The sequence below is a fragment of the Thalassophryne amazonica genome, chromosome 13, assembly GCF_902500255.1.
Source record: "Thalassophryne amazonica chromosome 13, fThaAma1.1, whole genome shotgun sequence".
Lineage (NCBI taxonomy): Eukaryota > Metazoa > Chordata > Actinopteri > Batrachoidiformes > Batrachoididae > Thalassophryne > Thalassophryne amazonica.
In genome coordinates this window covers 39,168,059-39,192,845 of record NC_047115.1, presented here as the reverse complement: position 1 = coordinate 39,192,845, position 24,787 = coordinate 39,168,059, and the positions used below count along the sequence as shown (strand labels likewise).

Below are 24,787 nucleotides of genomic sequence, written 5' to 3'. Positions count from 1 at the left end.
CAGGTAACGCACGACAACAGTGCTAAAATAAAATAAAAATCCACTAGACAGGCTGTGGAGCAGCACAGGTAACGCACAACAACAGTGCTAAAAAATAAATAAAATAAAAATAAAAATCCACTGGACAGGCTGTGGAGCAGCACAGGTAACGCACAACAACAGTGCTAAAAAATAAAATAAAAATAAAAATCCACTGGACAGGCTGTGGAGCAGCACAGGCAACGCACGACAACAGTGCTAAAACAAAATAAAAATCCACTAGACAGGCTGTGGAGCAGCACAGGTAACGCACGACAACAGCGCTAAATAAAAATCCACTGGACAGGCTGTGGAGCAGCACAGGTAACGCACGACAACAGCGCCCAAAAAAATAAAATAAAAATCAAAATCCACTGGACAGGCTGTGGAGCAGCACAGGTAACGCACGACAACAGTGGTAAAAAATAAATAAAAATCCACTGGACAGGCTGTGGAGCAGCACAGGTAACGCACGACAACAGTGCTAAAAAATAAAATAAAAATCCACTGGACAGGCTGTGGAGCAGCACAGGTAACGCACAACAACAGTGCTAAAAAAAAAAATAAAAAAAATAATAATAATAATAATAATAATAAAATAAAAATCCACTGGACAGGCTGCGGAGCAGCACAGGTAACACACGACAACAGTGGTAAAAAATAAAATAAAAATCCACTGGACAGGCTGTGGAGCAGCACAGGTAACACACGACAACAGTGCCAAAAAACAAAACAAAAATCCACTGAACAGACTGTGGAGCAGCACAGGTAACACACGACAACAGTGGTAAAAAATAAAATAAAAATCCACTGGACAGGCTGTGGAACAGCACAGGTAACGCACGACAACAGTGCTAAAAAATAAAATAAAAATCCACTGAACAGGCTGTGGAGCAGCACAGGTAACACACGACAACAGTGCTAAAAATAAAATAAAAATCCAGTGGACAGGCTGTGGAGCAGCACAGGTAACACACGACAACAGTGGTAAAAAATAAAATAAAAATCCACTGGACAGGCTGTGGAGCAGCACAGGCAACGCACGACAACAGCGCCAAAAAATAAAATAAAAATCCACTGAACAGGCTGTGGAGCAGCACAGGTAACGCACGACAACAGTGCTAAAAATAAAATAAAATCCACTGGACAGGCTGTGGAGCAGCACAGGTAACGCACGACAACAGTGCTAAAATAAAATAAAAATCCACTAGGCAGGCTGTGGAGCAGCACGACAACAGTGCTAAAAATAAAATAAAATAAAAACGAAAGCGTTAGCAAGCTAGTTAGCTTGCCAACGCTGATGAAGGTTAGCTGATAAAAGAGCTCCGTCGCGATGCTTCGACCGTTAGAGGTCTTCTTTAGGCGTTGGAGCACGGTGAAAAAGTAAAAAAAAGTAAAAAAGTCTTGAAAAGACTGTTAATTCAAAGAACTCAAACAGCTCAGTTCAAACAGCTAACAGATACAGCAGAACACCGCTGTGCTCCGGAACCAGAAAAAAGTCCACCCTCCACCACAATAAGCATGTTCTCCAGCATGCTCTTGTTCCAAGTTAAGATAATAACTTCTAGTGCCCAGTGTCCATTCAACACAATTTCCTGAAATTTCTGAATTCCAGCAATTCAGTTTCTCACCACCACAGTAATGACCTGCACATGAAGCGAGACCATAATTAATCCATTATTTTCCTTATTGATGGTTTTGGCCCACTGGACTCCATAGCATACATTATTGCCAGATTTAATTATACACTCTGATTTATTTTGTGTGGAGAATTTGACTGCTGCACTTGAATTTGTGGCAAAACTTATAATGGTAAAAAAAAAAAAAATGAACAGGTGAGTGTTGAAAGGCATATTTCTGTACAATAATGGCCCCTCAGAGAAGCCTGTCCTTTAAAAAAATGAAGTCTTATAATCCAGCTCGCAAAAATTACCAACTACTGGGAAAAACCCCGCCACACAGACCCCTTATAAATCATCACATCAGACAACAACAAAAATTACTCTTTCAGTGCACACTGCTCACATTCTGAGCTGCATCCAAAAAACACTGTAGACTCATCCCACATCATTAATCAGGCTGATACAAAGCTGTTAGAGCAGAGAGAGTGCGCACTTTTCCATCAGGGATGCACAGTCTTGGAATTTTGCATTGGCATATTAACAATATAATTACATGTTGAAGCTCTGTTTCTTAGCTATTCTGTCCAAATGTGTCTTTCACGTTAATGGGTCCTCATTTTGCAGTGTCAGGCTTCATCAAGAACAGTGGAAAGGTTTTAGAGAAACTGGCTGAAGTGCCATCTTGCTATAAAGAGAGAGTCCTGAAATTCCAAGAGACTAATACCCCGTTTACACCGGACTGAGACCTATATAAGACCTACAAGACCATAATATGTTGTCAACTCTCACAGGTCTTAGATGTCTCCAGGTTGATCTGTTATTTGCGTTTATACCAAGAGTGCATTGTGACTGAATTCTGTGAGTGAAATATATGTTGATATCCGCGAACAGTGATGCAACCCCATGCAGAGTCAACTGAGAGTCTACTACAACAAATACGATCAGGTTGGGAGTGGGATGGAACCTGTGAGAGTTAACGAGATTGATTATGAGACCCATCTATCTTTTAACCGGTCGCACAACTGCTGCGAGTGTTTTATACAGTTCCATCCACTGTTGTCGCACCTGTTGGAGAATGATGGCGAGTGATGGCGACCAGGAGGGATCTTGTTCCGACCATGAAGACCCACTGTGACCAGCCTGCAACCCCAGTGAGAGCCTGTGTGTTGGGAAAGTGTAGGAACACGGACCCACAACAGGGGGCGCAAATGAACGGACAATGGAGTAAGTCAAAATAACAAGCTTTACTGTTGTGAATGTGCACAACGAATACAACCAATCACAGCAATGGACAACAGTCAATTCACAAAAGTGTCGTGTGGGCAGGCTCGAAGATAGGAGACGCCTCTCCAAGGTAAGACCGGAACCACACGGCTTCCTCCGCCACAGGACCCCGGGAATACTGGAGCCGCCAAGTCCCGAACTCCCAGGTGGCCACTGCCTCCGCGTGTCGGACCTGGTACTGCTGGCGAGGAACAAAGGACAGTTAGATGGGGGCGCGTTTGCACCCAGGACTCCGAACAGCAGGGAAGTTACCTCCACCTCTCGTTGGAACAGTAATCCACAAACTAAGCACAATCCAAAAAGATACACTCCGTAGCTTCGATACGTTACCTCTCTGGTAGAAACGATATCTCGGCAATGAGGTGGAGGTGCCGTCCTGCTGATATACCCCACAGATGATTGCCGTCAGCTGTCTCAGGTGATGGGTGACAGCTGTCACCGTAGCTGCTCACGTGAGGCGGCGGCGCCCTCTGGTGCCTGGAGCCCGCACTCCAGGCAGGGCGCCCTCTGGTGGTGGTGGGCCAGCAGTACCTCCTCTTCAGCGGCCCACACAACACTGTGAGAGTGATGGCGAGCAGAGACCATTTTTCGATCGCACATCGTTTGTGGACTTTGTGTAAATGGGGTGTAAAGCCTCAGTCACATGGCACTAACAAAGGACACCGAAGCCAAAACGAAACAAGAAATCTGGACTTATGTTGACTTTCGGAGACATCATTTAACCGTCGTCCAGCTTCGCTCCTGTAGCTGGCACTTCGTCAGAATTTTCAAACTGTTGTAAAATGTCAACAAATCCTGACAACCTCAGTTCATCCGTATTCCGTTTTGCTTTCTGTTTTGACGGTTCCTCATCGTTTGCGTAGTTCCCGTACCATCAGCGTTCCATTTGACTGTCGTCCATCTTCATCCAACCTCCCAAGTCCAACGTCTAGCACGAACATATCTGAACGGATCAATAACTAAAGACCCGGTCCCACTGTGGAGGGGACTGATTGCGCATGAATTGAGTATACAAATGTTGGGCGTTCGTTGTCGTCCGCAACAAAAGTGGCCAAAAATGACAGATGTCTCAGTATGAATTACAGATATATTAATAATGTACAGCGAATATACGACAAACAGTCACGGATGTATAACGCATGTAGTAAGCAAACGGATCGGACGCATTGCGATTATCACAGAGGTATTACAGATGTAATGACAATGCATTGCGCACATGTTGTGCATGCACGGCATCTGCATTGTGGTCATAAATGAAGTGCACTCGGGCCTTTGGCATCACTATTCACACCAACACCACAGCCTCTGGAGCAATTGCTGGACTTGGACAAGTTGATTGGAGTAAACAAGCAGTGAACAGGGCGAGTGGTGACGTCAGCGGATCACATCAGAGCGCAGCTCGTCTGAACGATTATAACAAGAAGTTAAATCTGTTATAAACATAGGAATAAATACTGTAACAGCTGCAGACAAGAAGGAAAAAACACACAACTGTTTCATCAAGCCTTGACAATGTAAACAAGTCAAATAATTACCTTTTTAGATGGCTCAAAATGATTTTTTCAGCTTGTTAGGCATGCATGTGCGCCTAACAAGCTGCAGCCTCCTCTGTGATTCAGGAAGTGATTCAAGCCATTTTCAATGGTGAATTTGCAGAAAACATAATTAATCTGCTACGAAATAATTATTTTATATACGCAGAATCCAGCGCAGAGCGCGTGGCAACTGGTAGAACAAAGAATGGCGTCCAGCTGTGGGTGGGATCATCAGGACACAGGTCATGCTGCTGCGTGAAGCAAAACATGCTCGTGTCAGTGCGCCTTTATGTTGTTGGATGGCGTTTTTGGGGGATCCATAACTACATCTGTACATTTCCACAGCTGGACTGGCACTGACTGGCAGGTATGTCGATATCTGCCATGGTACTTTGGATTTACATGGAGTGTTTGTTGTGCATTCGCAAACTGTCCGCAAATCAGATGCAAAGCTGACGTAATACAACGGCTTTATTCGTGGCCACTCTGTATGCAGTCACTACATCTTATTTAGTCCGTGATGTGGATGTGATAGGCACACAATATATCCGTTTACACACTGTCCCAGTCCGCTGCCAAGCCGCAATACCACGTCAGCGGATAACGGCAGATATACAGCGCATAGTTTGAGTATGTATTGAGTATGTAAGGCGGATATCATCCTCAGCCAAAATTTTGTGCAGCTCAAAAATCCTGGCAATGGAAAAACGTGCCTCTGCGGATAATTGTGGACATGTTCAATTGTCGCCAACTCATACAAGCATGTTTCACGGATACTGCGGACGTTTAGCGAATATGAACCAACTCTGTGCGCAATTCATACACAAATCATCCTAAATGCCAGTGGGACCGGGCCTTAAAGCTCCGATGAGCTGAACCTGACTCCTCCATGTGTGGGATGAAAAGCAACGTTTTCATACAGAAACTATAGTGGCAACAACGTTTTATCAACTACTTTAACTATTTACGCACGTTCCAGCCGTCTGTAGCACGCACACGTTTGTAGCGCACAGCCGTTTGTGGCTGTGCGCACATGCACGTTCCAGCCATCTCTGCCTGGGACGCGCCTGTGCGCACACGTTGGTGTTGTGAAGTCAAAAACCAGATCTTGTGCCTGCAGATGCTGTGGAGAGCACAGGCTGGCTGCAGAAATGATCACAGGCTGGTGCTCGGTCTCATACCTTCTGTCAAGTCACATCATCATGAATGCTTTGATTTTGTTTAAAGCATCAAGGTCTCTGTTTGCTTCATTTTTCTTTTGGTAGTTTCAGTTTTGTTTTGTTCTTGTATGCGCTCTGGACTCGCAGGCTTTTCGGTGATGAAAGAAGTGCAGGCTCATTCGTCCACTTTTTCTCAGTGATTTGTGACTCTGTGACTTTTTCCTTCATCCTGCTATCACCGTGTGCTGTGTGACCGGGCCATAATATGAGGCGTATAACTTGCATTGTCAGCTAGAGTATTTTGGCCATGTGGTGTATTTCTCTGGGTTTGATCTAGCATGCGTGCACCTCAGTGTTGAAGATGCCCACATTTCACCTGGATGTGGCAGACAGATACACTGTAACAAATTTCCATTTTAATTTACAGCACCATAGTGGCAGGTAGGGTGCAGTTATTGTACAGTGGGTGCAGCTATTCTACAGTGATACTGCACTGAAAAAAGAGAATGTTTGAACCAACTTAAAAAAGTTAAATTTGTAAAAACCTGAATGAATTAAGCTGTTTGAACTTCAGTTTGTAAGTTAGAGTTGATTTAACTTTCAAACTTAAGTTCAAACAATTCATTCAGGTTTTTACAAATTGTAACACTTTTTTAAGGTGGTTCAAACATTCTCTTTTTCAGTGTGTGCTGTTATTCTACAGTGTGCCGACTGCAACATACAGTGGTGTAGCACTGTAAAAACATTAGTATTGTCCCACTGTTAAATTACAACAAGTGGCTATGATTTTCAGACTAATTCTGTTAAACTAATTCTGTCTGAAAAAAGCCTATTCTAAATTACTCCTACTCTAGATTCTAATCTAAATTTTTCATCTCAACATCTCAATGGGCTGGATTTATAAAAGGTTTGTGTGTGTAAGAATGGGCACAAACACCATTACACTTGCAAATACACCTGCATACTGATTCGGGAACTGTGCACACCGAGGACTGCACCTGCAAAATGTGCCAAATAGCACATATTGTCAATTTAGCACATTTGCCTTCATGAATATGCAATTTGGGTTTTGTCGGCCCGAGAACACAAAACTACTGGAAGAAACATGCGATTAGGTGAGGTTTACACACGCCATGTGATTTATCAAGGTCAGAAAGAAATATAGCGGATGATGGCAATTGGATTTTGCAAGTTTGAAACTTTGGTGCTTGACAGGCCTACTGTGTTCACGTGGGTTCCTTCCAGTGCTCCGACTTCCTCCCAAAACCAAAAGACATGCATGTTGGGTGAATTTTGTGCTTTAAATTGACTGTAGGTGTGCGTGCAGGTGTGAATATGTTTGTCTGTCTACATGCGGCCCTGTGACAGACTGGCGTCTCTGTCTGGGGTGTACCCCACCTTACGCCCTGTCGCTGCTGGGATAGACTCCAGCTCCCCCAGTGACCTTTAATTGGTGTAAGTGGGTATAGAAAATGGATGGATATACTACACTGAACTGGTATCAGTTCTTGCAAGTGCAGACATACTCAACAGATTTAGGATGAGTTCTTACAGGTTCAGGTATAAGACACTGATCTAGGATCAGGTCTTACAAGCTTTTGGTATATTAAACAAATCTGGAATTATTCTTACAAATACATCAAAATCAGCTCAAATCAATCAATCAACCAATCAATCAGCTCTAATCAACTCTGCCCTGACCAAGGGTCTACCCCTCCACAGAAGTTCAATAAAATCCATTTATAGTGAGATATCCAACCCAATCTCACGCGATTTCGTGATGGTACCACGAAAAGTAAATTAATCTGTTGGTTTGTGTAAGCACAAATTAATTTCATGATGGTATCGTGAAACGTGGGGTGACATGCGCAGGGGGGTCTGTGGAGGTTAGGGTTAGGGGAAGGGAGAGGAATAGGGTTAGAAATAGTAAAACAAAAAATAAAAAAACGCCTCATGAAATGTGACTCATTTCGTGGTGGGAGCACGAAAAAAAAAACATGAGACTGCTAACAATCAATCAATCAAACAAACACACAGTCCCAGGTGAAATTTATCAAAAATTAACAGCTCATTCTTATGTCATCAGCACAGCAGTATTTTGTGATCAGGAAGCTCAGCTATTACTTTTTATTGTAATGAATGAAACGTTAAGACCACTGTGAATACAGATTGAATTGTAGATGTTCTAGATGAGGACATGTTTCCCACCAGCAACTTCTATGCTTGTTTCACCTTAGGGAGCTTTGGTCGAGCACTGTTACTCCTGTAAATGATCTGCTCATGTGCAATTCATTTCCTTGCCAGAAAACATCACTTTTGTGACCTATGATATCTGACATCTTTATAGCAACTCACCGAGTTCAAGCACACCTGTATCTTAAAGGCAATAACAGAGGACACCAATTGTTTTAGTTCATATGACCTCAAAGCTTAGCCTTGATTAATTGATAGACTACATACAACCCCTTTGCACCCTGCGCCTGGATTTGTACTTTGATTATGAGGTGTCCAAATAACAAAGTGTGGTTGGATGCTTCCCAAATGCACTTGCGCTATGTGCTATGGACCTTGTGCTGTAGATCAAGGGTGGGACTATTAGGACCTGATTTACTAAGATTCCATATAATAAGTACTAAATTGCATGGGCATACCAAACGTGCTTTGGATTAGTGAACATTCTGTGGGTGATTTCCTATAATGGTAATGTGACATAGACAGCTGTATGTAAATGAGTATTTTGCATGTGTTAATGCCCATAAGCACAAAATGAAATTCATTCAGCCACTTCAAGCTATGTGGAACATCAGGGGCTGTATTGCACAGACATGTACAGTTAAACGTGCATATAATGGATTTAGGTGGACCAGCAAATTTTGTCCGTTACAATCAAATTCCATTATATGTATAAAATGGACAAAATCTATTTTTTTCTAAGTGGAGTGGTACCTTTAAAATCCAAAAACCTTATTTATGCTTCTGAAACTCTGTGGCCATGCAATGACGCTGACATGCGTGTGACCCTTTTAAAGTTCTCAGTCGTGTTTTTATGCAAGTTACCGCAGGAACAGCGCCTTTTTCTGGATTAATTTGTCCCTCAACAAGCTCCACTTGTTTATGCAATGATCAACCCTCAAACCAACAATATAGTACTTACAATTTTCCTCCGTGAGTTGCGGGTCATTTGAGCATCTTTTTCCAACTCCGTGTGGTAAAGTTGGTCATATTTGCAGAATTTTCTGCCAAACATATTTGATTCATGATCGAAATGTAATCGGTGGGCTCAGTGCAAAAACTTTTAAAACATGACGGGAGAGGAAGGAGTGAAAATGTGAAAGTGACAAATCACAGCTCTTGCGGTGTCTGTCATTTAGCAGGTGCACATCAGGCTTTGGGGAGGGTTTGCAGCCAGGCAGAGGGTTCTGATCTAAAGCGGTGGTTCATTACACCGAGGGATATGGGTGAAACTTAACCATATTACAGTGTAGGCAGTAAGCAGCATTGAACTACACCCTGCCTTGTTTAGGTGCCGGGTCTGAGCACGGTTTGAAAAATAAATGCCCAATACTCGCTTTCCTTGAATCGGTGTCGGTCCTGAACTTCATTTCATACCTCTGTCAATGGGCACATCCAGACTGTTTTGAAAGGTTTCAAAGATGCAAATTTACAGACACAATCTCAGCTCCTGAAATTGCTTATAGCCTTGATAAATTGCAAACATCACATATTTGCAAGTTCAACAACCACAATTTGTGCACTCAGGTGGACATACCCCAAAATTCATTTTCATGAAGGCAAACATATAAAATCGAGAATACACGCTATTTTGCCCATTTGAAAGATGCAGTTATCAATGAACACCATTAGTTGATCAGCACGTACATTTTCTCGCAGAAACTGTAGTATTTGCGCATGTTTTGACACACAAATCTTTAGTAAATCAGGCCCTTGTTGGTGTTTTATCGTAGCCCACTTTTAAAGTTCGATGTGCATATTTTGATGATGTAGCATCCTGCAGCACAGCACAAATGACTAATGAATAACAAATTTCTAAATCGTCTACACCTGACCAGTAGGGTAGGCGATATGCTTTAACTCATGGAAAAGCTGCACTCCTCACAATGACAACACAGTCCTTTCTCTGAGTGTTTGTAACTTAGTTCCTCCCTCGACTCACTTGAAAGCCAGTGAGTTTGCAAAAAGAAGTGTGCCCAGCTTGTCACAAGGATACTGACCAGGTTGTGGGCCCCACTGCACCATTTAGTGCTGAGTATGACTGAACGTGGCAGGCATTCAAATTGCAGCTGAGGGGAAATGATTTTATCCTTCCTATGCTTGCTGAACACACACATAAATGAATTCATTCACACAAGTACACTCTTGCGCAGCAAAAGAAACACAGCACACAGACTCACCCTCAGGAACGAAAGGAAGCTCCTTGAACATGCTATCACCTCACATCTACTATATATGTATCGCACCGTGCCAAGGTGTGTTTATTCAACAGTCGACAAGCTGGCGAGAAGTGTCATGGCGATCTTCCAAGAGTTTCAAGTACATAGTGAAGCTTCATACCAACCCTGCACCTTTGCCTGGCCTGCAATTAATATCACCTGTCAAAATCCTCACCAAGAGAATTCCTTTCTTAAACGCTTTGCAGTCCAAATTTAATCTGTCACATTTAAAATATGAGCCTATAAACACGAGGGCTGATGAGAGGTATAAGTCAGTACTTCATTACTTTGACAAACTGCGGTTTGGTAGAAGTCTACAAATACTAAAACGGGTGCAGAGAGGTAACGTATTCAATGTATAAATATATACTGGTGAGTTAGGGTTAGGGGGTAAGGTTATGTGGAAAGAAGAATGACTGACTGTTTTTCCTCCAAGACTACAATAACATTTTTGGGTTTCTAATAGAGTGGAAATGACAAAAGAAGGAAACCAGGGAAGTGGTCGTCTGACAGGAGGGTTGTAAGTTTATTCACCTGACTGGCTGGTTAAAATAGAGATAGTGAATAAATCTTTTCTGGGCAAACAGTGGCCCATCAGGCCAATGCTCAGTTCCAGTTTCTATGGTGTCAGGTGGATAAAAGTCTACGGTTCCACATGAATAGGATGCTAGTCCACTGCAGACTACTTCTTAGCTGAGGCCAGCACCCAGTTATAGCTGGGTTAGTGGGGACAATGCTGATGAAGAGTCTTGTCCAAGGATACAGACAGGCAGCTTGAGTGGATACACCTGGAGTCAAACCTTCATTCCAAAATAGACCCAGATTCTTTAGCATGAAACAAATGAGATTCTGCAACTCTGAATGGAACACCCGTCCAACACAAGTTACTTCCCCAACCAAGGACAGTACTCATTTACAGCTGGAGGGAATAAAACAATGCAGATAAAGTGTCTTCTTCAAGAACAAGGACAGGTAGAATGACCTGGAATTGAACACAGGTCTGGTAGCTAATTCATCATCTCACTGAGCTATCGTCTCCACAAACAAGTCGAACCCCAGTCTATTTATTGGGGATGACTCAGAATCATAAAATGTAGATGAGGCAAAAGAACAGCAATTGTTGCTATCACTACCCCAACAGTATTCCCATGAGCAATGTTCTCAGTCCCTAATTACTTCAGGGATGCAGTTAAGAACCTTGGCAGTAGTGTTAATTTCGCCAGACGAAATGGGTACCGAAATATGTTCATCAACAACCCTTTTTCCCATGACTAAGACGAGACGATGACGAGATGGCACCAATGTCCTAAAAACACTGACTAAAACTGTGTAAATGTGCGCTACTGTTGACGAATAAAAATGAGACAAAAATGTTTTGCAAGAAATAAAAAATAAGCAAAAATTCCCTCCTCATTTTTGTCTACTACACAAGAAGAAATGCAACATTCAGTCCAACTGTCATGTGTTTGTGCCAGCAGTTCCTCCACTGTACTGTCGGCTATGTTACGTATCCTCTCGCTGTGCAATTCTGCGAGAATCGTCCACCACTTCACACGGACGGTTTTATTCATTCGTCATTAACGTGTCTTTTTTGTGGGGCAAGCAGCGACGCGGTTCTCTGCCGTGGACAGGAACATTAATATCTCCCGCTTCTCTGGTTCGGAAACTAAAGTTACTGTCCTTATGAAAATAATAATAAGCATGATAATATCCTTCGCTCTGTGTGTGTGTTGTGGGATTTGCTCCGGCTTTCCGGCTATACTAAAATAAAAAATGGAGCGAAATGGAGCCTGATAATCATGGGGGTAAAATGTAACAAATTGGAGCAGACTGACCCAGACTGACTCCAAATATGTTTAAATATGATTCAATTACGTACTTTTATTTAATTATTTTTAAGCGAAATGGAGCGACATGGGGACTGATAATAATGAAACGTGGGGTAAACCGTAGTGAAATGGAGCAGACCGACTCCAAATATGATTCAGTTAAGTGGCTAAGTGGTTAATGCGAGTGGTTTCAGTGCAGAAGGTTCCGGGTACAAATCCCACCCCTGCCACATTTCTCCATGTAATGTGGAGTTGTGTCAGGAAGGGCATCTGGCATAAAACCTGTGCCAATTCAACATGTAGATCCACCTTGGATATGCTGTGGTGACCCCGAGTGCAAACAAGGGAGCAGCCGAAGGGACTTACACTACTTACTTAATTTTTTTAGCGTAATGGGGCCTGATAATAATGAAAGGGGGGTAAAATGTTCCGAAATGGAGCAGACTGACCCACTGACTGAAGTTTCATCTCTTTAATGCCAGATGGTGCACCTGCCCCTACTACATGTACTGAGCGCATCTCACAAAAACAAACAAAAAACAAAAACAAAAGCCAAACATTAAATAAAAGTACTTATTTGGAGTCGGTCTGGTTCACTCTGGTCCATTTCGTTACATTTTACCCCCATTTCGTGATTATAGCTCCCCATTTCACTCCATTTTGTCCATTTCGTATTTTAGCATGGCCCCGGCTCTCTGCCGAGTAAAGGTGGAAAGACGGATCATTCCGCAATCAATAACTTCAAAGCAAATCGCTGTTTTAAATCAAATGACACCTCTTTCCAAACGTTGTAAAACAGACAGCATACTACAACTGACCAAAGCTGTTTTTCCCCGGGGGAGAACTCGGTGTCCCGGTGTCAAAGTCTCAGCTCTCCAGTCTAAGCACAGCCACGCTGCAGCACTCCAGGCATGAGTATTGTAGGGAAGATCGGGGCCAAAGTCACATTTTACATTTATATCCCTCTGAATCTGCTCAGCTATAAGAGTATAGCTGTAAGAGTCATATTATTTAACAACAGTTTTTCCTTTATTTTATTTTGTTGGTGTTTGTAATGAATATAAAACACCAGAACAAGTGCAACATTTGTAAGTGTGTATTGAATCAACAAACAAGACACTTTTACCAAAGTTGCATTGAAGATTCATTCATTCAGTTCAATTCATTCAAGATGTTTGTTATTCCAGACATTTATCATCATTGTGTAAAGTGTTGTGTGTTGGGGGGGTGTGGCTGGATATGTTGGTGTTCTTTTCTTTTCTTTGCTCTCCAGGTGGTATGCAAACTGATTTATTGTCTGTGGAGAAGGTGCTGGCAGAAGAGTCCTTCACCCTCATCAACGTTATGTGCAGCACCTGTGGATGGTGCTCATGTGCAACCTTAAAGACTTTCAGCTGAAGCAGATAATGAGATGGCGTTCTGCATTTAAGCCATGTGTGATTCAAGCAGAATTGCCGGGAACTCGACCTTGTGATGTTCGTTTGTGAGACGCTGAGGACCGCGCCTGGGTTTGACACATCGTGCCTGTGAAGGAGGAAGGGTGAGGGACACATGCTGTCAGCACACATCAGAGGTGATTAATTGTTTGACTAATTGTTGATAGTAACTTGGTATTTTGTTACGCAGTATATTTGAATTGTGATGAGAATTGTGCAGCTCGCTTCTCACTGCCGTGGCGTGCGGACTGGTGATCCTCCACCTGTTGTGAGAAGCTGCTCATTTACATAAAGCTTAAATACAGACCTGAATGTGTTGCTGATAGTGTGTGCCTTTTGAAGGATATTGGTTGTAGCTGCTGACTTACCTCACCTTTTCTATCCTTCGCAGAGAGTCGGTTTGTCGTGTCCACCTGGGGGGTGTTTGGCGGTAAAAGTGAGTCCAGAAGCGCCGGGCTTCGATCCTTTTAGGCGCTGGAGAGCGTGCCAGCCTTCACTCCACCAGACTGATGCATCTTTTGTTCATACACTTTGTTATGCACCAGAGGGTGGAAAAATAAATTGTTTTGTTATTGGAACCGCTTTCTGGTTATTTTAGCGCTGGGTTCCGTCAGACGCAGGTCCGCTCCTCAACCCGCGTTGACACATAACATAAAGGATCTTACCACATGGACTCAGGAACACATCAGAAAACCATTGTCAGTTAACACAGTTCGTCGCTACATCTACAAGTACAAGTTAAAACTCTACCATGCAAAGTGAAATCCTATACATCAACAACATCCAGAAACGCCGCTGCCTTCTCTGGACCCGAGCTCATTTGAAATGGACAGATGCAAAGTGGAAAAGTGTACTGTGGTCTGGTGAGTCCACGTTTCAAATTGTTTTTTGGAAATCATGGACGTTGTGTCCTCCGGACAAAAGAGAAAAAGACCATCCAGATTGTTACAAGCACAAAGTTCAAAAGCCTGCATCTGTCATGGTATGGGGGTGGGTGTGTTAGTGCCCATGGCATGGGCAACTTACACATCTGTGATGGCACCATCAATGCTGAAAGGTACATCCAGATTTTGGAGCAACACATGCTGCCATCCAAGCAAGGTCTTTTTCAGGGACGTCCCTGCTTAATTTCAGCAAGACAATGCCAAGCCACATTCTGCACGTGCTACAACAGCGTGGCTTCATAGTAAACGAGTGCGGGTATTAGACTGGCCTGTCTACAGTCCAGACCTGTCGCCTATTGAAAATGTGTGGCGCAAAATACAACAATGGAGACCCCAGACTGTTGAACAACTAAAGTCATAGATCAAGCAAGAATGGGAAAGAATCCCACCTACAAAGCTTCAACAATTAGTTTCCTCAGTTCCCAAACACTTATTGAGTGTTGTTAGAAGGAAAGGTGATGTAACACAGTGGTAAACATATCACTGTCCCAGCTTTTTTGAAACATGTTGCAGGCATCCATTTCAAAATGAGCAAATATTTGCATTTTCAGTTTGAAAATTAAATATCTTGTCTTTGTGGTGTATTTTGAAGAGGATTTGCAAATCATTGTATTTTGTTTTTATTTACATTTTACACAACGTCCCAACTTCACCAGTTGGAGCTCTTTAGCAGATTGAAGGGCTCTCCATCTGGAAAAAGCCAGACCCTTATTGATTGTAGTCTGACCATGTGCTTGATCAGATCACCTGTTTAGCCTCTGAACATGGTTTCTTGGGTGGAGAAATTTCAAGAAAGTTACAGTTATCCAGCATTTTGAATGCAGGGTGTAATATATGGGCAGTCGCTCACTACTTTATAAACACATGGAAGAGTTTCACAATGCGGTACTAACATGCACTAAATGTGAATGGATGGGACTCATAATCACTAAACACACATGGGTGGCCATCTGGCTATGAAAACAAGGAACAGAAAAACTCAAATTACAGACACGGAGAGGGAGGGTTGCTTCATTCTGTGTAGGATGCAATTAAAACACTACATCTTTTCACAGAAAACAGGTTATTGGCTACTAAATGAAAGTTTAAAATGGCATTCATAGCACCATTAAATTTTGTTTTGGCCCACTGTCTTGCACAGAGAAAGCATGATTAATGGTCTGCAGTGCAAACAGGTTGAGAAGAGGTAATAGCACATCTTTGGTTTCATTTCATGCACTTTAATGTACTGTGGCACTGTTTAAATGATGATACACCAGAAAAATAGAAATGAGCCACATCTCAGCACAGCACTAATTCTTGCAAGAAGATGAAAAATCATAGATGATAGCGACATGGTAAACTTAGTGAAACAGCACTGGTATGAAGATATTTGTCTTATGTGGTATAATGTCATATCTTTTCCTTTTCTCTCCCTCATTTCTTCCTCAGCCCTGAAGATGAAAATCAAGGAGGTGAAGAAGGAAAAAGGAGACAGGAAGTTGATTGCGGCACAAAAGAAGAAGAAAGTGTTGAAGCAAGGTGTTCTTCGGAAGAAGGACCTGAAGAAGCTGACCCTGTATATCAAGAATGGCGCCAACTGCCCGTGCTCCCAGCTGGACAGCCTGGGCTCCAACTTCCTCATCATGGGCCGCAAAGTGGACCAGCAACTGCTGCTCATGTCCATTCACAAGTGGGACAAGAAAAGCAAGGAGCTCAAGTTTGCCATCAAGTACATGAAGTCTCATCAGTGTCCCACCTACCACACTGTCTTCCAGTGACACGCTGGACTTCTTGTCCCCATCAGCCCTGCACTCCTTTTGGTTCAATGCAGATACTAATTATCACTTCAATATTCCATCCTTAAACTCTTGTACATCTACTGCATAGTCCTATGGGAATTCCCGGAGTGCACCGGCTTTATTTTTTCATCTTTAACATAGATCAGGTTACCAACGGGGTTATTTTGATCTTACAATAATCTGACATATAAATATGGCTGAAAAGAAGGGCACTATACTATGCCAGCCCATAAAAGCACCAAACAATCTGCAGATTTTTATGGTAGGTAATGTGATGTAATTTAATTCTTGTAATTTTCTTTAAAAACAAACATATTTTTCTAGCTCCTGTCTTTTGAAAGAACCTTTGTGATTTGATGTAATGCAGCCAATCGCTTGCGTGATATTTTCCATTTTGTGCCTTTATCAAATAGACAATAGGAATGAGAAATGGAAAGATTTGATGGATCTGTTGGGGGGAATTGATGTTTGATTGTTTAATGATTGAATGTAAAGTGAGCTGAGTGAGAAATGAAGGCTTCCATCTGTGTAAAATGAGCTGAGGACGCTACACATAGGTTGTGCACGGAGCTACGACACAGAAATGTGTAAAATGATTTCAAAGTGTAAAAAAAGTATGTAATTCATATTAGATTATTAAAAAAAAAAATGTTTTTTTTTCTCACCCTGCTGGAAAAGAAAAGTGAAGAAATGAGACACAGCAAAGAGACTGGCAAACCGGATGATGCTTTCACTGACTTTGTGCAGCACCATTTTTGTGGACTGAAAGTTGTTAAACTTGAATTTTATTTTATTTTTTATTTCTTTTGAGGGGGGGGGGGGGGGGGCTAGGATGGAGACAGAAATGGAGAATAAATCAGAAGATGAGAGAAAGACTGGCCAGAAGGGACAATGCCAGATTGATCAGTCACTCTTCAAATATTTCCCTTTTTTTTTTACTTAAATTGTTTTAATTTGCTTCAGCTAAACGTATGGTATGAAAGCAGCAAAATCCTGTGTGCAGACATAGCACCTGAATTCAGTGTTGCTGTAGCGATAAAAGATTAAAAAAATTAACTTTGACAATATTTTCTAATCACTTAATCTGTAAGTAGGTGCATTGGTCTTACAAATAAATAAATAAACCATATATTAAAATTTTGTTAAGTACCCCTTTCTGAGTTTAAGACTCATTAGATTTAAACCAGACATGGTACAGACAGATGCAAGATCACATACACTTTGGCTAAAAACATTTAAAGTCTTTAAAGTCAATTTTCCTGCACTGCATGTAGTTATTCAAGTCGGTGCCTAAACACATCCAAAAGGTCCTAATTTAACCTGATTTATGCCAATTAGCCATTCAGGAGCTTTTAAATACAATTCCACCAGGTTTGGGGATCTTCTGGATTCTTTTGTGTTGTTTAAAGAGGCATTCATTTTGTGTATGTAAAATTGATGACCCACTGAAAACAAGTCTAGAACCTGAAATGCTGCAGCCTCAAAAAAAAAAAAAAAAAAAAAAAAAAAAAAAAAAAATCATGACCCTTATTTCTAGTTCACACACTTGTTTTTACCCCATATCATAAAAAGTTGGAATGACAGACAATGAAGAAAAACCAAAAAGGAAAAAAAAACTGATCCTTACATTTACTTTTACTTACTATGTTTCACTGCAGACAGTATGAACCCAAGATATTTCATGTTTTTTGTGGTGAACTCAATTTAACTTACTAATATGCAGCTTTTCCTGTATATAAGGCCTGAAACACACTCCAAAAAAGTTGGGCTAGTAATGAGGCAAAAACTATTAAATAATGTAATTTCAAACAGATGATATCAACAGGTGATTGTAATCATGATTTGTCCCAAAGCAGCATCCAAGAAAGGCTGTGTCTTTGAGGAGCAAAGCTGGACAGAGGATTTCCAGTTTCTCACCAAATGCTTGGGGAAATTATTGAAAGGTTTAAAATTATTGTTCCCCAAAGCAAGATTGGAAGGGATTTGCATATTTGTTCCTCTACAGAGCATAACTCATCATTAAATGATTAAAATAACCTGGGGAATTTCTGAGTATTAGGGCAAAAATGCAAGCCTAAAATGAACACCAGTGAGCTGTGTTCCATTGGGCAGCACTGCATCAAGAACTATCATTCATCAATAGCTGATATAATCACATGGCCACTGGATTACTTTGGTAAACCTTTTTCAACCACTGCAATAGAGTCACATTCCCAAATGCCACTTAAACATTTACTGTGTCAAAAAGAAGCATTATGTTAACCTTGTTGACAAGCAGTGGCGACTTCTCTGGGCTGAGAGGCATCTGGGTTGAACCATCACACAGTGAAAGCTTGTACTGTGGTATAGATGAATCAATATTCCAAATCTTTTTTGTAAGGAATTAACACAGAGTGCTCCAAACAGAGATGAAAAGCACCATCCAAGCTATTACCAGTAACATGTCCAAAAGCCAGGGTGCACATGTTAAGGGGTTGTGTCAGTTGCTTTGGCAAAGGTAATTTACACTTCTATGACGGCAGCATTAATACAGAAAAGTGCAATAAGATGTTCAAGGAACATACACTGCCTTCAAGACAACAGCTTTTCAAAGAACCTGCATTAATTTTTTGCACCAAGACAATGCAAAACCACATTCTGCACACATTAAAAGGCATGGCTGCAGGAGAAGTGAATACAGGAAGTGGGTAAGGGTCACTGCAGTTTTTTTGTTTGTTTTATTAAATTTTTCATTTTGTTTCAACTTTTTCAGAGTTGAGGTTATAATGTGTTTCAACACCAAAGCCAGTGGAACCTTTTTCAACTATTTATTTCAAATAAGTTGTTCATGTATTTAGACTCAGTTTAGCACAGCTAAGGATTCCAGTCATTCTTGCTATCTATTGTTTAGTTTCCCATTGTTATGTACGTATGTATATTTTGTGGCTTTGTCCACATAGTGAATATCATGTTTCTCCCTGCAGTTTCTAGGTTGTTAGTGTAAAGGAGCAGTGTGACAAGCTGCATGAGTTTTAACCACAGCTGTTATTTTTGACAATTAATCATCATTCGTGAACCATCCATAACTTAAGTGACACGTGAGGTAACCTCTACTAACCATCCAGCAGGTGGCAGACATGTCTATGGGACATTACATAGGCAAGCCAAAGTTACTCTTTAAAATAATCTACTGCATTGAAGTTCACCAGAAGCAATCATTTGTCCTAATTATATATTAGAATCTGGTGAGTTACAAGATGATAGCATTTATTGTTTTTGAGTTACTGTCTATGCAAGATGGTTAAGATAAAATAATTTAGTCACTCAACCACTCATCTACAATTTTTTTCTGTTCAACCTCTATGCTGGCCTGACATAGTGAAGAAAAACTTCAATAAATCCACTTTGTAATGATTATTTTCAAATAACTTTCTATATTCCACATTCTATCTGACTTGCATCAAAATGAAACAAACATGTGAAGTTGTCAAAAAAAAAAAAAATGTAAATTGACAACTGTATCATCACAAATGAGGGCTGCTTGTTTATCACACATATTAAAAAGTATTCATGTGCTTCCACAAGAAGCTTTGGTCCTAATTTAATTGACCATTTCTACAAATTGAGCATGTATGTGTATGACTGTGATCATGCACATGGCATGTGCACTGTGCTTAAACTTATCCTTCAAAGGGGAAGAAACTTGTTTTGTATGCTGTACAAAGCCACAATGTTCCCTGAGCCGCACCAGACCCTCAGCTTTGCATGACACCGGCGCCTTTCTGAGCCTGGGCGTAAAAACCAGCGGCACTTCGCGTTTGCGGCTCATGATGGTGATGCAGACAAACAGCAGGCTGGAGTGTAAACGCCCAGCTCTTTAAAGCCACTCCAAGCTCAAACTCACTGCTATAAAGGGATTTGGCATCTTGGGATGCCAGAACAGAGATGGATCAAACGCAACAATATCCAATATTCACTGTCGTCCACCCACATTTCCCAGAATATGGAGCTTTTTGGACACTGTGGAAAGAGTAAATGCCAAAAGCGAAACGACTGCATTGCAGCTGATTATTGAGACAGCGCACATTCTCAGTCTGAACAAGAGTAACCCTACGTTCAGATTACCTACAAATGAGGGCTACAAGCAGGTGGCATTTGTATGGGTGTTCCCGGGGCGTGGCCAGCTCATGGTTGCCGTTACCGTGCACAATGTTTAATGACAGATTATAAAGGATGGGGAAAACGAACCCTGTCACTATGAATTTTTCCTCCGTGCTTGATTATTTAACGTAAAGAAAGTTCACTTGATTTTTTTCAGTCCAACATTTTTTACAGTATCCTGTATCACTAGTTAGCATGCAAACATCTCCATAAGGTGTCTTATAAGTCACTTCAGAGGTATTGTCTGGTGACATAAACAGCATTTTTAGATTTAGAAGTGTTTATTTCACACTAACCTTTAGAAGGATGCCAGTCATATTAGATTTATGAAGAAATATGGCTGTTTCAGAGCGTATTCTGCTGTCTTATTTGGTATTTCACTGGCATTGGTAGTCAGTGTGCACAAAATAGACTTCTTGTCCATTTTGACACCGCCCAAGTGGTGGCATAACGACCATTCCGTCTTGTCGCTGTAAAACGCCCACATTGATTGAATGAATGGCAGCTTGTCGCTTTGCCTCTGTCACTTGTAGTTACTTGTGTCTAATCTGACTTAGTAAAAGGAACATGGATAATTTTTTATGAGATTGCCTTTATTGGCATCAAAACCTACAAATTCTCTGAGATTATTTGAGTTGCTTGATCACAAAAAGATAAGTACCAATTAAGAAACTGCAATTTTGGAGATGACAAGATACTCAGTTTGATGATCTCCATTTATTAAACTTGTACAAAAAAAGGTGAACGTTGGAGAAAAAGGATGAAGAATAGTTAAGATGTGAGCTAAAAGAGGGAATGGAAGATAAAGAATCTGGCTGGTATTAAAAGAGACCTATCAGCACCTGCTCAAAGGTCACTTAGTGGAGGTAATAAGGAACTGATGAGAGACCAGCATGCACATCGGAGAAACCCACTTGCATGTGAAAAACGACACGTGGTGGGAAAACATAAAAACAATCACTTATTGAATATGAATTTGATCAAAGATATGCCCAATCAAGGCAGCATTACACTTCAAGGTCGATAATGGGCATGCAGTAGAGCCCTTAAAAAGGTCATAGTGTGCAAAATTGATGTTTTCTACACTTTTTCTCTGAAATATGCCTGAGGTCTTAGGAGCCGATGCAAAGTGGTGCACAGTATCAGTGTAAGTGTCATTGCTTGTTTCTCCTCGATATATTTGCCAGTTTAAGTAGCTGGGCTCATCTGTGCATCCATGGGCATCTTAGTGGTGTTGAAATGAGGTGTGATCAGGCTCACTGTTGGTGCATTAACATTATGAAGAAGCAACCGATTGCACTATTTAAAAATCCTTTTTCAATAATGTTATAAAAAGTAGTTGGAATTTATTTGTACTGTATTTTCCAGAGTATAAGTTGCACTTGATAAAAAAACAATGTCACTTGCAGAGTTGCCTCTGAAAAGTCACAGTGGACTATAAGTCACACCTTTTTTATGTATTATCGGTGCTTTAAGTTGTGATTTTTGCACATTGGTGTAGTGTGGTTTTTATTATTTTTATCATGTATTCTTTTATGAGTAGAGTTTATTTTGTGTAGTGCTTTGATTCCTTGGAAATTCATATATAAATAGTCATTATAGTTATCCTTATTTATAACAAACATGACTTTTCAGTATATAGGTCACACCAGAGTATAAGTCACAGGACCTTCCAAACTAGTAAAAAACTGGAACTCCAGTAAGCTGTAATTCAAAGTTAATTTTATTAGACACTGTCATGACATTAAAAAATTGATGCAAAATGTTATTTTTTTTCTTTGAGGGTAAAACAACTGTTTCAAGTGTGGACCATCAAAAATCTGGCCAAAAAATCAAGCACAGAGATTTTCTACTATGTATATGCTGCAATATTCAGATACACCTTACATAGGCGGGTGTGCAATGCTCAAGTCTGCTTGTACACACAGGTATGTGCATTAGTACTCTATTACCTCCTCATCTGTTAAATATGGTGCATTTGTTCATATGCAGTCAGTGTGGACAGACAATTAAGACAGAAAAAAAATGGTCAATGGCCAGAACCACATACCTGTCCTTAACAGAGGACAAAGTTTGCCGTACATTTTTTTGACAAGGCTTAAACGGAGTTATACCAGTGATATATAATCTTCTTCTATTTTGGCAGAAATTGGTGGTCGGCAACCAAACCATTATCCTTATATATATAAGAATCCTTTTGAGCTGTTGGCAGTGAGGTTTACTAACTATATCCGCACAGCGACACCTGCTGGCCTCCGTTACACATGTATGACAATTGAGCAGACTAAATACAAACACTTTGCACATGCATTACAAGAATTTGCAATATGCACTTTAGACCATGCACTCGATCATCAAAACCAGGCATTTTAAACATCTTTAGAAATGCTCAGCAGCCGTCAATGGTAACATGGTGCCTCTTGAGGCCAGAAAGAGCTAAGCAAGGTCACTTAAAACTGCAGGCTGCTGTCCTCATTACACATCACGGCAAAGCCTGTGGTTGGCCGAGGGCCATAAGCTGTTCAGAGTTGCAACTCAATAGTATGAACGAAGAGCTAGAAACAAGTTTATGTTTTGGTTCCTGCTTCCAGTTGCATAGTCGATGGAGTGAACATGTGTATGTATGTGTATGTGTATATATATATATATATATATATATATATATATATATATATATATATATATATATATATATATATATACAGTAGTGTTCAGAATAATAGTAGTGCTATGTGACTAAAAAGATTAATCCAGGTTTTGAGTATATTTCTTATTGTTACATGGGAAACAAGGTACTAGTAGACTCAGTAGATTCTCACAAATCCAACAAGAGCAAGCATTCATGATATGCACACTCTTAAGGCTACGAAATTGGGCTATTAGTAAAAAAAAGTAGAAAAGGGGGTGTTCATAATAATAGTAGTGTGGCATTCAGTCAGTGAGTTCGTCAATTTTGTGGAACAAACAGGTGTGAATCAGGTGTCCCCTATTTAAGGATGAAGCCAGCACCTGTTGAACATGCTTTTCTCTTTGAAAGCCTGAGGAAAATGGGATGTTCAAGACATTGTTCAGAAGAACAGCTTAGTTTGATTAAAAAGTTGATTGGAGAGGGGAAAACTTATACGCAGGTGCAAAAAATTATAGGCTGTTCATCTACAATGATCTCCATTGCTTTAAATGGACAAAAAACCCAGAGACGCATGGAAGAAAACAGAAAACAACCATCAAAATGGATAGAAGAATAACCAGAATGGCAAAGGTTCACCCACTGATCAGCTCCAGGATGATCAAAGACAGTCTGGAGTTACCTGTAAGTGCTGTGAGAGTTAGAAGATGCCTATGTAAAGCTAATTTATTTGCAAGAATCCCCCGCAAAGTCCCTCTGTTAAATAAAAGACATGTGAAGAAGAGGTTACAATTTGCCAAAGAACATCAACTGGCCAAAAGAGAAATGGAGGAATATTTTGTGGACTGATGAGAGTAAAATTGTTCTTTTTGGGTCCAAGGGCCGCAGACAGTTTGTGAGATGACCCCCAAACTCTGAATTCAAGTCACAGTTCACAGTGAAGACAGTGAAGCATGGTGGTGCAAGCAGCATACCAGGTAGCATGGATTAGTTTGGATATGTCAAAATATTTGAAGAGGTCATGTTGCCTTATGCTGAACATGCCCTTGAAATGGGTGTTTGAACAAGACAATGGCCCCAAGCACACTAGTAAACGAGCAAAATCTTGGTTCCAAACCAACAAAATTAATGCCTCGCAGATGTGAAGAAATAATGAAAAACTGTGGTTATACAACTAAATACTAGTTTAGTGATTCACAGGATTGCTAAAAAAGCAGTTTGAACATAATAGTTTTGAGTTTGTAGCGTCAACAGCAGATGCTACTATTATTGTGAACACCCCCTTTTCTACTTTTTTTTTTTACTAATAGCCCAATTTCATAGCCTTAAGAGTGTGCATATCATGAATGCTTGGTCTTGTTGGATTTGTGAGAATCTACTGAGTCTACTGGTACCTTGTTTCCCGTGTAACAATAAGAAATATACTCAAAACCTGGATTAATCTTTTTAGTCACAAAGCATTACTATTATTCTGAACATTACTGTACATATATGATCCGTAAGCGTGAGACAGAGGTGGCACATTTGGTACTTTTAGCCATTTTTCCTGTAAATACAGCTAATGTTTACTAAAAACACACATTCCACCTCTCAACCTTCTTCTCTTGGTTATACAACTCTTTCATTTGCGCGTGCACACGCGCGCGTGCGGGCATACGCATGCATACACACAGTGAAGGAGAATGGCTTCATTGTGTGTTTTTATTGCAGTGTGCTGATAAGCAGCACCTTTTTCACAGATGAATAGTGGCCATCTGTTTGGCTGTCACCTGCACGCAGGCTCATGCACACTAATGCTCACATAACCATACTATTTTTAAAAAATGCAAGTCATTTATTATCAAATTGTACATTCCATCAGTTATGTGTGTGATGCTTAACCTGATTTTTTTGAAATCGTAATTTTCTCGTGTTCTTAACATCTTGACCCAGAATTTCTGTTGACAAGATTCAGACACTGA

At 40.8% G+C, this 24,787-nt stretch overlaps 1 protein-coding gene across 1 annotated transcript in view; it reads left to right on the top strand.

Moving 5' to 3' along the window:
- Positions 1 to 17,200, top strand: part of sfrp5 (secreted frizzled-related protein 5) — a 60,271-nt gene extending 43,071 nt beyond the window's left edge. Inside the window, 1 exon segment of the mRNA XM_034184778.1 lies at positions 15,711 to 17,200. Coding sequence (XP_034040669.1) covers positions 15,711 to 16,039 — 329 coding nt within the window. The 3' untranslated portion in view covers positions 16,040 to 17,200.
- Positions 17,201 to 24,787: the final 7,587 nt, after the last annotated feature.